Genomic DNA, 14,067 nt, shown 5'->3' on the forward strand with positions numbered 1-14,067 from the left:
AAAAAAAAGGATGTGTAAGAAAGAAAAAAAAGAAAAAGAAAAAAAAATGTGTAAGGTTGAAAAAAAAATATAGAAAGAAAATCAAAGGATTGGAAAGTGAGTTGAAGGAGATAAATGAAGTGTTAAAAGTGCCTTGGGTTTAGAAAAGTGGAGTTATCTTTACTCTACTTGGGATATTTTTATTTCTAGTCACTTTTTAGCCAAATATTCCTCACCTACCAAAGAGCCTACATTATAACCAAAGACAAAGACCTTTCGGACTTTTGAAGCTTAATCACATTTAGTAGAGGAGGGAGTAGACTTTGAGCAAGCCTATGGTAAACTTTGCATGATGTATGATTTGAGTGCTTATGTACACATTACCCTTATACACTTTGAGAGTGAGAGAACACTTCCCATCTTTGGAAGTTTGCCACATGTGAGGGCTTGAATTCAAGGTGTTCCACGAGTTAGTAATGAAAGTGCACTAATAAGCCTTACTTGATTTCAAACGTTTAAGTTATGAAGTTTCTATTTTGTATGTCTCTTTGGTTTGAATTTGCTTCGTTCTGCCTAGGAAAGTTAGATTTAGTTATCGCTTTTAATTTCTAAGTGTTCGCATGAGTTTTCATTCGAGTAGGCTAGATCTGAAGTTGTTGATCGAAATTTGTAGTTATGTTTCAGTTTAAGTTTTCGTGCATGAGTTTCCTGTTCTGCGCTGTTACCTTGCATGTTAGTCAGTAGAAGTAATCTGCAGTTTCAGCTGTTCATCTTAAGTTGAGCATTTTAATTAATGAATCTGAGTTTAGTTACGAAGTTTGTGTTCATATTGTTTTCTGTTAATACTTGTTGAAGAAGAAAACATTACAATCTACTTTTGTTTGGTCCACTTTTACTTTAAGGATACTTTTTGCCTTTGTCTTTAACTTTTCAGTACTACCATCCAAACCTGTTAGAAAGCCACCCAGCCACCAGATATGCCCTGTTGTCTAAGTTTCCTCATTTAGTAACTGTCTACTTTTCACATGCCTCTGAGATACCTTGTCCCCTATTTCCTCGAACACAACCACATGTCTGTCATTTTCACGCCTACTAGTCAGTAGAGTACCACCTTTATTTCCCGTCTAGGTAGAATCTCAACCCCAACGCATGGTAGCTAACCAAACCACCCAGGAATATCACCACAGTTATCCGAATGTGTCCATCCTCGTGGGATTCGACCCTTACCTCCACTATACTAACCAGTAGAAGTGGGTTGAGGAAATTTATTTGATACCATGTTCCTGTTGGCGTGCCAACGGCTCAGCTAGGTTGGAAATCTTATCCTAATCAGTTGGATACTCACTTGCATTTAACACACCCGATCGAAAACCTGCACCTTCAGTGCAACGGTTGGAGTCTTCAAAGTTATGGCTGAGTGCGTGGGTTCGATTCCCATCGCCCATATTTTGCTTGCCATCTGTGTTGTTTCTTTGTTACTCTCTTACATAGTTACAATACTCTATGTTTTAATTATTACTCTTAACTCTTTGACCTTATGTTTTAGTTATTACTCTTTGTTTAATATCATTAGATTTAAATCAATTCTCATATTTTAATCACTTGATTTTTGTTTTCTGCACACTTCTTTTATAGTAGTATAGTATACTTTTTTTTCTTACACTCATTTGTAGCTCTCTTATGGCTTTGTTTTCTTTAATTTTTACTTCATGCTAAAGAATATATATTTTAAAATCTAACTTTTCCTCAATGCTCATTTATGATCATACATAAAATATGAAACATACATTTGACGTAAAACATGAGAAATAAATTATATAGAAAATGGTAAGGATGCATTATGTCTTCTTTTTTTTTAAGTAATTGAAGTTTTTGCCTAAAATAAGTTAAAAGATGATTTTTAATTAAAAAATACATTCTGCAAAATTTAAAATAAATTTTTCATCAATCTATTTATTATATATGATGAACTTTCTTAAGAAAAAAATTAAAAACAAAGATTTTGTTCAACATCAAAATAAGGAGAAGAAAATTGATCTTTCGGATTTTGAAGTTCTATATTGTTGTGATAATTTATCGCACCCCCAATTCAAAAATCCTGGATACGCCACTGCTATTTAGGAATGGTGTATTCAGGTTGAAAAAAAATTGGATTATAAATTCTTAATTTTAACCTTAATTTTTCGGGTTTGAACTAATCCAAGAGTTTGGGACATCAACATAATGAATACAACTTTCAAATAATGACTCAAATATAAGTTTGTCACTTATTTTCATTAACGCATGTTCCACAAAGTTTGTTATATTTTACTTTTATCATTTGTGGCAGCGGATCTTATATTTCACTAACTCATTCCTACTCAAAATAAAACTAACAGTAGTATATAAAAGTAGTACTTACATTTCATTAATTTTTTCAACCCACTTTCCATTACATTTCTTAAAATTCATGCCGAGTCAAGGTGACAAATTTTATTGAATGGGAGAATAATATTTTACTAACCTTTAAAATTTAGAAAAAGTAATAATATAATGTGAATTAACTCATTTCAGTCCTATTCTACGGGGACTCGGGTTAATTTCGGGGATTCCTATCAAATTACAAGCGATTCGGATTTGTGTCACTAGGATTGTGATTTTTTTGGACTTTAGATTTTTAACTTCGTGTATATAAAATTATTGTACTACTCCCTCCGTCCGCCATTAGGAGTCTCATTCCTTAGCGGCACGAGTTTTAAGAAATGTTAAGAAAAGTGGGTGCAAAAAAGTTAGTGGAATAGGGGTCCTCCTTGTATATAATATTGGTTTTAAATGAAATGTGAGTGGAATGAGTTAGGTGAAGGTAGGACCCTATTACCATTTATGGTAAAAGTAAACCGGGACTCTTATTCACGGACGGACTAAAATGAAAAAACGGAACTCCTATTCGCGGACGGAGGGAGTACTATTTAGAACAATCTATGAATTTCAACTCACATTCCTATTTATTTTTGCAAACTAGATTTCTAAAGTGGTAGATTGACCTTGATGCAAATCATCTGCTAAATAGTCTCTACATAATATACAAATATAAGCATTACATATCTCCATAATTTTAGTATTGTTTCAGTTAAATGAAAAATTCAAGCAGTTGGAATTTATCTGAAAGCCGGAATATTCGGTGGGCCATTAGGTTAATGACATTCAGCAATGGTATGATATTTGACAGGCACGCCTTGGGATTTTTTTCAACTTTATAACAAATGTAAATACTCTAAAATGACAATTCAAGAAAGCTCGAAACCTTTAACTGAGCCATAAAGTTGACACCAAATAACCGTGAATTATTTCTCAATTTTCCAGAAATGTGCAGGAATATTCATCATATCACTATGTACTTTGCACGTTACTCTTTCGATTTGTTTTGTCCATTACACATCAATTTCAAACTGTCCAATTTATCGATTAGAAAAATAAAACAAAATAATGGGTTTTAGAGGGTTGCATTTACGTCAACCGTTTAATAGGAGCACAATGTATGTGCCAAATCATACTTAAGACTTAAGAGATAGATAAATCATAGTATTAGAAAAACCTAATGCGACATATCTGTCTTGTGGTTTTACTACTTTGATTTATTTTGATCCTTCTAGTTCAAACGCGTTTTGTTGAAGACGTAAGATAATAGTCGGAAATAAGAAATAAAAATAATATATTCATTAATGTTGACTAGTCATTCCTTAGTTTTGGTGTTTGTAGTCAGGTCTCCCCTTTCTAAGAAGCACCACTTCAACATATACGCACCTCGATTGGCATTGCGATCTACATATATAAGTGACATGACATCACTACTAATGCTATCTATATATTATTTTAATCCACTCAATAAGCATGAATTGTGGATTTTTATTTTTTTCAAACTAATATTATACTACTTCCTCCTTCCTAACTTCCTAACTAAAATGATCCACTTTACTTTGAGTTTGCCTCGCCAAGATTATAAGATTTTATCTCCAGTAAATACACACCATCATTTTTTTCTCTATACAATTAAATATTCAATTTTCTTTCTCACTCATTTAATACTTACACTTACTCATTTAATACTTACATTCATTTTTTCTCTCTCCAATTAACCACATTAACTAAACAATTCCTAAGATTTCGTGCCGACTAACAATTATGTCATCTTAGCCGAGACGAGTTGTCTTGCATTCAATTTCGTTGATAATTAATTAAATATTAAAATTCACAAAATGTTATTTTTAATTCCTCATTTTCGAACTATATTTCATGAAATTGGCTAATTGCAGTTTCCTCTTTGAGGTAATGATATGTGAAAATGACGTATGAATTATGGCTTCTATTCAACGCATCACTATATCCAACATACTCTCTTCATCCTAAAAGAATATGTATTTTAAATTTAACATAAATTTTAATACAAAATTGATAAAATAAGAGGGGAATAAAAAGAAAAAAAATAATTAAAGTATTATTAGTGGAGAATGGATCTCATCTTATTATAAAAAAAGTTTCTAAAACTAGAATGTGCATATTGTCGTGAGATAAATTTTAAAAAAATTACATATTCTTGTGGGATGAGAGTATTTTTCTTCCTTTTTATGTTGTAGAAATTAACCTTGGCGTCAACATGGATTATACTATTACTTATTATCGAATTATATTTCATCCCTTTATTTATTTATTTAATTTTTTTTTGGGTACAGTTTCACAAGTATTATCCGAATTTGATTGATTCAATTATGTGCAGACATTGAAAAGTCAAGGAGTACTATTATTTTGAAATTAATTTTGTTTATCCTTTTGGGTGCGTGAAAAGTGCGATTATGGTGCAGCAAACATCATGTGACTACGTTTAAATTAATTAATGTTCAGCGTTAATTAGGCATCATGCTCAATAATATAAGTACTATTATTTCTAAGTCAAATTTCTTCTTTTTTTTTTTCAGGTTAGTGCAATACGAATATATTCGGATGTAAAGAAATAAAGATATATTAAATTGGCAAATTGTAACTATCATTAAATCAAAATAAAATATCATTGCTGAAGAAAATTCCATTAAGTGAATACTAGTTATAAAAATAATAATGTTAGAAATATGAATATAGTAGATTCGGCCACAAATGCTTCTAGAAAATTTGTAGGGTGAAAATGATAATAGACCGGTCAAAGTGGGCAACGGTTGACGCCTAGACTTTTCAAGTTTGAAAATAACTAAATAAGTATCCACGCAGGGATTGACTATGACACAAAAAGAATTCATTATTAAAATTGTAGCCACTTAATTAAATAAATTTAAATTTATATATACCCGAGAACATGAAGATGCCACCTGGATATTACAGATGTATAGAGTATAATAGTAATTAATAACAATATCTATCGAACCTGCTGGGATAAAATAATATTGTAATATATAATTATTTACGAAACTAATGGGACTTTTTTTTCATGGAAAACAGAAACAAATCTTTTTTCAATTGTTGAAAATATAACTAATTTAAGAGATCTTTTATATGTTAATTTTTTTTAAAAATTTGCAAAATACTTATGAATTATACGGATATAAACACAACCAAAACACCATCTCGATTAGCCGAAAAACCCAGAAGAAAATGAAATACAAAAAATATTACTCTATTTGAAAGGTTTGTATGGAAAAGTATAATTGGAAATATTAGCGCGCGATTAAATGATTCCTCTAGTTTTGCCATCTACCAATATTTTACTCCAGTTATATAATTGCTACGGTGAAAACAAATTACAATTCAACGCAACGAAAATTCTAGCTTCCTGATTATTTATTGTTATTTATAGATAAGAATAAACAAGAAATTCATGAAATAAAGACAAACACGAAAAGTTTAGTATGCATCAAAGTCATGGGACACACACAAACATGCCAAGAGTGAGTTGTTTCGAATCAAATGCCATGTTATGGCGTTTGATTAATTCTTTATTTCTTTACATTATTTAATTTTATACTGTTAAAAACATGTTATATGGATTTATTGATAGCCACGTGTACCGAGTTTAGTTGCATCATTTGAGTTGTCTCATACCTCTTTTGTTTTGTGCTGTTCAATTCATTGTAAATTTATTTTGACCATGAAAAAAAAATTAAATCTATCTATATATTTTTCATAGAGTACGTTAAAATGATAACATCTCTTAAAATAACATCATATTATCATTCTTAGCTAATTATTTGTATACATGGACGAATAATAAGCTGTCATGTGGCAATAAAAAAATGCTCAAGTGCAAAAATCTCGGCCAGCAATATACAAAACTGTATACAGCAATTTTTTCTCGGCCAGCAATATCCAACACGCTATACAATAATCTATAGATCGCTATGTAGCGTTTATAATATTACTAGATATGTGGTGTCACGGTATCACTTTAAGAGGTGTTGTCATTTTAACACAAATCTATCTTCATATTATAAAGTAAATTAGTAATGTATGATTTTATGTGAGTGATGTTAATTACTCCATATGTTGCATATCATTATTTTGTGCAATAAAATAAGTTGTTACTTTCCTTCCGCAATTAGAGTTCGGATCGTCATTTCAGTGTATTTATATTTAAAAATTCCAATTCTTGCTATAAATAGTAAATAAATTATATATTCTACTAACTTATTTTTATCTTTTATTATAAAATCAACATATAAAAATATAAGGTACATGTACATATTACTACCATTTTTTCCCTACACTTTTCTTTATAAACTTTTTAAATTAATATTGTAAATTCCTTTTAGCTTGTGTAGGCATGTTAAACAATGTTACAATAAGAAAATACTATTCCATATACTACTCCACATGACTTGCAACATTTGAGGCCTTCATTTCATGACTTGCGACATTTGGAGTCTTCACAAAATTTAAAATTTAAAGAGTACATTTGATCCGTTAAATGTTAATTGAGATATTTTTCTATTTTAGAAAAATATAACTGAATCATTTTTATTTTTGGCAAAAAATTTCATTATCTTTTACTTTATTTTCTGTTCATCTCACTTACTTTATATTCTTCATTTACTTAACACATTATTCTTAATCTTTATATATAAAAAATGTGTTTCAATTAACAAGAAATGCAGGAGAGTAATAAAATTTGACACATAATATCCATTTTTCATAGTATATGAACTCGTCACATGCACTTTACAAATCGAAAACTAGAAAGAAATTAGAAGTAAAGAAATCAGGAATTTGAAGCTATGCAATAAATATGATATCAAATGATTTTATAAATAAATTTGAACATTAATTGTACAATTATGTAATAATCTCTCCGTCCCACTCAAAAATGTCCATATTCTTGAGTGACACGAGATTTTAGAAAGAGTTTTTAAGTCGAGTAAGTATACAAAAAAATTGAATATTTTAATCGAAAAAAAGAAGATAGAGATTTATTTTCAAATATAGAACATAGATATTGAGACAAACTAAATGAACATCCCAATTCTCAAATAAGACGGAAAGAGTATCAATTAACCGATCTTGGCCCTTCAAATTTTAAGAAACAAGTTTTTGGTGATAAGTTAATGTGAATATTGTAATGTTTCTATGCTTCTTTAACAATTTCCCCTTTTTGAAGTTGATAATTTGTGGAAATAATACATTTCTATAAAATCTTAATCGCATTGCTGGAAAGGAAAAGCAAAATTCCAGTGATGATGCATTAGTTGACAGGTTGTTAACCACGCAAGGATTAGCTGCTTTTGAAGTAAAATCATCTTCCTCTTTAACTAATTGGCAAGTGTAATTAATGTATGCTTAGCTGCCTAATCTATTTCCACCCCCAAAATTTCAAAAATAAAATAATTTGGTGTAAAGAAGAAATTGAATTTGAACATATATCTATTTCAAAATTGAATAGTATTTGGCCCACATTGTGCAGCTTCCTTCCCCCTCCCTTCACAACTGACTCTCCGTGTTCTACTCGCGTTTATAGCAGACAATTCGAAACCAAGTTAACTTGTTTAATTCAAAGAGAGAGAACTACGAGGAGAGAGAGAGAGAGAGAGGGATCAATTTTCTTTTTCTTTTTCTGCAGAGAGAGAGGGGGAAAAGAGCATCCTTTTGGTTTCAATCAATCATTTCCTTTTGTCACTGTAATTGCTGCAATCGGCCACTACCTTTGGAAACAGTCGATTTGAAAACTTGGGTTTTTGAATTGGGTGTATTTTAGATCTTGTTGTCTGGACAAGTTTAATTCTTGATTGAATTTTGGTGGGGAAAAGTGATTCTTGTTAAGGATGCTTGTGGTGTAATATGGCACTCGTGTTTCTCACAGAATCAGAGAAGATGTCGTTTTACATTGGTCGCGAGGCTTCAAAGGTTCGCCTCCCTCTCTCTCGTTTGCTCATACTTGCTTTTCAAGCAAATTCTTATTAGGCTTCTTGTTGCTGCTTGTATTGATTTTGCTCTTGTTTTTTTGAAGTTATGGAAGAGATTTGGTGCGGAGATTGCAACAGAGCTCAACCTCCTTGCTGAAAATTGGAAATACATTTTAGGCGGCATCGTTTGTCAGGTTAATGCTTCACTGATTTCTTATTATGTTGTTTGGAAAAATGGGTGCAAATAAATTTTGTTGATTCCGTCCCTCATCATGAGTCTTTACATATAAAAATGGCAGTTCGATTAGGCTGATTGATGACTAAAGGAAAATGAAACTCCATGCTTTTTAGAAGTTGTTTCAAAGGTCAATTTTGATAAAAAATAAAATAAAAAAATTATCCTTGTAAGAAGCTTTTACTCCCTCTTCTTTGTCTCAGTATTAGTTATACATATGCTTTTGTAGATCTCTGATATGCTGCTCAAAGAGGTTGAATGCTAGTATTTGGCAATCTTTGGTTTGTAGCTACAATGGAAAGATCATGACCCTTTGAATGATATAGTTCATAGTTGCATCTTGATTTATTTATATATATTTGGAAAGTCTATCTACGTTGTAGTTTATGTAGTAGTATTAACAATGTCGTTGCTTCGTTGCTTCATTAACTGATGTTACAAGACAGTGGGACTTATATATTTTACCTGTGATGTTCACTGTTATACAGTACATCCACGGGGTAGCAGCACGAGGGGTTCATTATTTTCATCGGCCGGGACCAACACTTCAGGATGTTGGCTTCTTTCTTCTTCCGGTAATAATGAATTGTTCATTTACTTTGTTATCAAATGTTAATAACTTAATAGTGATATGCCTTGTTATGCTATAGAGACTCTTGCTTATGGTCTAATCTTTTCTGAACTGTAGGAACTTGGTCAAGAAAGAGCTTACATTAGCGAAACAGTGTTCTCCTTCATTTTTCTTTCTTTTGTCTTGGTGAGTTTTCTTCTGTTCAATTGTTCGTTTATAAGATGGCAACTAGGTTTTAACTTTAAAATGCTTTTTATGCTACATGCAGTGGACTTTCCATCCTTTCATATTGAAGACCAAGAAGATATACACAGTCCTGATATGGTGCAGGGTCCTTGCATTTTTAGTCGTAAGTGCAATCTAGCAAGTCTTTTTAGCACTACTAGTAGTCGTATACTATAAAGTTGTGGGCTTTAAGCTGAGAGAGAGGTATGTGGTTGTTTTCTCTTTCGTTCAGGGTGGGGGGGTTGAATGATCCTGGCTACTCATTGACAGCATTTGCCTTATTTTAAGTTCATTGAAAAATCTAACAAGTATGTATTGTTAAATATAATTCACATCCACATTTGCAGGCATGTCAGTTTCTTCGGATCATAACTTTCTACTCCACTCAACTGCCTGGTCCAAATTATCATTGTCGAGAGGTAATTAAAAAAAAACCTTGGTTCTCGTTTACGTTGACGTGGTTCATAAATGGAGAAAATTGCTTTCTTGATTTCTCATTTTCTACATAAGGGGGTTATATAAGTCATGTTGGGTTTGTTCTTTTTGTGTTGAATCATGTAGGGTTCGAAGCTAGCAACGTTGCCTCCCCCAAACAATGTTTTAGAAGCTCTATTAATAGGTAACAATCCCCCCTTTTTGCCCTACATCCTGTGTCATGTCTAGAATTCTATGCTTATTTTTTTCGTTTATTTGGTTATGCAGTCCCTCGTGGGGTTCTTTATGGCTGTGGTGATTTAATATTTTCATCTCACATGATATTCTCCCTGGTCTTTGTTCGGACATACCATAAGTATGGTACTCGAAGGTAATATCTTGCTTCTTTTCAAATATGTAGAAGTTAGTTTTCTATTCTGAAGGTTAAAGAAGAAGCTCACTATCATCTATTCTGGCAGTTTTGTTAAGCAGTTAGCATGGTTAACCGTCGTAATTCAAAGTTTGTTGATTGTGGCATCTCGTAAGCACTACACAGTTGATGTCGTCGTGGCGTGGTACACTGTAAATTTGGTTGTGTTCTTTCTCGACAAGAAGTTGCCAGGTCAGCATTAGTCTCACTTGATCTTTCTATTTTCTTCCTTCAATTGTTCATATGTTTTGAGGCCGACTCGGATGTTATACCTACAGAACTACCCGACCGTTCGAGTGCATCTGCAGCATTGTTTCTCCCACTGACCAAGGATAACAAGACCAAGGAAGAGAATCAGAAACTCTTGAATGGGAATTCTGGGGATGCTGCCGACTGGGTATGACTTAGCTTCTCATCTCCCTCCCTCGATATTTAGTGGTTTCCTTCCCCTAGTCAGCTAAAAAAGTAGTCTTATTTGCAGAGACCAAGAACCCAGATCAATGGCAAGATCATGGAAGAAGGCAACGTCGTGCATGTTGAAGCAGTCATCAGCGGCGTCTAGTTGGTGAACAACTGCACAAGCGCCCGGTAATACGCCACTTGTAATCTTAGATTGTCGAATCGGTGTAGCGTTTAGCAACAAGTCCTCAACAATGGGATGATGTATCATGAATTAATTTTTTTGTTTTTTTTGTTCTAATTGCATCAATTAATCATTCTTGATCAGCAGTTCTCTCTTTTACTCTCCAAAAGATATATGTTTGCTTACTCTTTAGGGTACATTGTACAACGCATTATAGAGTGTTGTTGCAGTGGAATTCTTTATCTCTGCCGTAGCTGAATCATACTTTATTCAGACATCATATATGTGATGGTAGCGTGCTTGTCATGAAACCGTCACCTCTGCTTTGCACATGCTTGACAGAGAACAAGAAGCTGCTCTTATACCCCCACTTGCTTCATAAGACCATCTAACATTTTTCTCTCTCTTAATTACATTCATTTGTCCCTTCAAATATGAACCATTTTCATTTCAATACCTCTCTTAAAATTATTCACCTTTTATTTTAGACTTTTTTTTCTAATAAGGTGATATTATGCATCACTAATAATATTTCAATTATTTTTGTTTCTTTTATTTTACTAAATAAGTATGCGTTAAAACAGAGCCTATTCAGACCATCACCTCAATCTAACATATATTGTACTCCCATAAAAAATGTCACACTTGTGAGACAACATATGATTTTAAGAGGTTTTGTTTGTATGTTAAGTAGAGAGATAAAATATAATATTATATTAATAACAGAATATATTTCACAAATGAAAATGACATCTTTAATGAGACAGACTAAAAAAGAAAGTAGACATCTTTTATGAGACGGAGGGAGTACAATATTAATTTTATATATTAACAAAATAAAAAAGACAAATTATATTATGCTCCCTCCGTCCTGGTCTAAGCGAGACGTTTTTATTTTGGCACAACAATTTAGATAGTGGTGTTTAATGAATTAAATTATTAATAGTAAAGTAAGAGACGAAATAAAATAAGAAAGAGAAAAAGAGAATAAAGTAAAAGACATTATAAAGTAAGAAAGAGAAAAATAGAATACAGTAAGAGAGATAAGATGATAAAATAGATTAGAAACGAGAAGACTCCTACATTTTTCACTCTCTTACTCTACTCTCTCTACTCTAACTATAATTTTTCAAAATCGAGTACAAAAAAGAAGTGACTCAACTAACGTGAGATAGATGAATACTATCTTCGTCCAAAATAATTGATGGAGGATACATACGAAATTATTAAAGTAGACAAAACTACGTAAATGGTACTTAAACTTTGCATTTTTCATGCCAATAGTCCCTGAACTTATAAAAATATAATAGGTGTAATCACATTCGAGATGAATAGCAAAAAAGTACAACGAAAAAGTGGTTACACAATAGTCCAGGGACTACCATGATATTTTTAAAATCAATGGACTACTGGCGTGCAAAACGCAAAGTTCAGGAACTATTTGCGTAGTTCACTCAATAAAGTAAGAAAGTAAGAGAGAGATATAGAAAAGGAGTAATTGATACTCCCTTCGTCCCCCCATAAGCAATACACTTCGTTTGGGTACGAAATTTAAGAAATTGATATATGAAGAGAGAGAAAAGTAAAAAAAGTGAAGAAAAAATAAAATAGGTGGGAGAATAAAGTAAGAGAGATGAAATTCTATTACTTTATGCTAAAAATGAAAATGACTCACTTATGGTGGGACATCCCAAAAAAGTGACTCACTTATGGTGGATGTAACGGAGGGAGAATATTGTTGGTGAAAAATGAGAGCATCCTATTATAGGAAAAAACTTACTATAAATAGATGAAGACTAATTTTAGTGGACAACTCAAAACAAGAAAAATAAGACTATATTTTTGTGAAGTACTCCCTCCGTCCGCCATTAGGAGTTCCGGTTTATCCTGTTAGTTCTTCCGCCATTAAGAGTCTCGGTTCATTTTTACTATAAATAGTAGGTAGACATCATATTACACTAACTCATTCCACTTACATTTTATTATAAAAAATACTCACTTCGTAAATGACACATTTCTATAATTAGAAACATCACTCACTCTACTTTTATTGTCTCTCTTACTTTATGCTCTTCACTCAACTCAGTAAACAAAACTACATAAAATCCTGTGTCGAATATTTATTATGTGTTTCGACCCCACGATATTTAATTCCTGGATTCGCCATTGATATAATATTCATTCGTCCCATTTAAGATGACACGTTTTCCTTTTTAGTTTGTCCCTAATTAGAGATACATTTCTTTTTCTTGGAAGCTTTCTCTCTCCAATTAATATATACCCTGCCACTTTTTCTAACTCATATTGAAATATTCATCTTTCTTTCTCTCTCTATTTTAATACTTACACTTATCTTTTCCCTCTCTAATTAAACACATTAACCAATAATTTCTAAAATTCCCTGCCAACCAAGAAATATGTCATCTTAGCTGGGATGAAGGAAATATTATTTATTTAATTATTAAAAATAATATTAAATTATATTTAATATTTAAAATATAAAAATTCCGCCTAGTCCATTTTCGGGGTCTTGATCCGCCACCAAGACTGGCAAGCCGCGACGTGCATGACGGGTGGTTTGGGGGAAGGCCGAAGGGGGTGTTCCGTAGAAAAGAAAAAGAAGCTTGGGGAAGAGAAGTAATTCCATTTCAATTAATTACCATTAATCATGCATTTTTAGAAATAATTTTTGTAATTATCCATAAATGACTCGTGTCCATAGTTATTTCTTTTAATGTGTGTTAATAATTTTCATAATTAATTCTTTAATTTTTTAGTTTCTGAAATTGGTTATCTTAATTAATAATTTATTAATTAATTTCTTAATTAATAAAAACTTATGGAATTCTTTAATTAATATATTCTATAGATAAATATATTTTAAATTTTTAGCTTAATTATTCATAATTTTTTATGTTTTTAATGAAGTAATTTCATATATATTGTTTCGTATTTTATGTTTAAAATAAAATAATGAATAATGCAAATTAAATTAAGAGACATGAAGAGGATGATGGGAGAGGAGGCGTTCGTTGTGGCCTTGTGAGAGTTGTGACCTGGTGCAAGGAAAAAAAGAAGAAGATTATTACTCCCCGTCTATTCTTACTGAATCATTTTTCTTTTTGGGAGTCCTATTCTAAATGATACATTTTAAAAAATAGAAACGTTATTCTCTCTCCACTTTTTTCCTCTCTCCGACTTTCTTCACTTAACTCATAAAATAATACTCCCTCCGTCCGCGATTAGGAGTCCCGGTCACTTTTGCACACCTAT

General features: G+C 31.8%; 1 protein-coding gene across 1 annotated transcript; it reads left to right on the forward strand.

Annotated features, from left to right (window-relative positions):
* Positions 1-7,885: 7,885 nt before the first annotated feature.
* Positions 7,886-10,940, forward strand: LOC125208424 (phosphatidylinositol:ceramide inositolphosphotransferase 2-like). Its single transcript, XM_048108031.2, has 11 exons — positions 7,886-8,337; positions 8,441-8,530; positions 9,060-9,146; positions 9,260-9,328; positions 9,411-9,491; positions 9,715-9,786; positions 9,929-9,986; positions 10,070-10,172; positions 10,261-10,403; positions 10,490-10,608; positions 10,693-10,940. The coding sequence occupies exons 1-11, from the start codon at positions 8,272-8,274 to the stop codon at positions 10,771-10,773; spliced, it is 969 nt and encodes a 322-aa protein (XP_047963988.1). The 5' UTR covers positions 7,886-8,271; the 3' UTR covers positions 10,774-10,940.
* Positions 10,941-14,067: the final 3,127 nt, after the last annotated feature.

This window comes from Salvia hispanica, chromosome 6, assembly GCF_029641045.1.
Source record: "Salvia hispanica isolate PSC_SH4W2 chromosome 6, Shi_PSC_v1, whole genome shotgun sequence".
NCBI classification, from domain to species: domain Eukaryota; kingdom Viridiplantae; phylum Streptophyta; class Magnoliopsida; order Lamiales; family Lamiaceae; genus Salvia; species Salvia hispanica.

What these genes read in the sequence shown, in the direction of transcription:
- LOC125208424 (XM_048108031.2), top strand. Translation starts at nt 8,272, where the DNA reads ATGGCACTCGTGTTTCTCACAGAATCAGAGAAGATGTCGTTTTACATT. An exon ending in TTGGTCGCGAGGCTTCAAAG is followed by an intron (nt 8,338 to 8,440) that starts GTTCGCCTCCCT and finishes GTTTTTTTGAAG; the next exon opens with TTATGGAAGAGATTTGGTGC. An exon ending in GGGTCCTTGCATTTTTAGTC is followed by an intron (nt 9,492 to 9,714) that starts GTAAGTGCAATC and finishes CCACATTTGCAG; the next exon opens with GCATGTCAGTTTCTTCGGAT.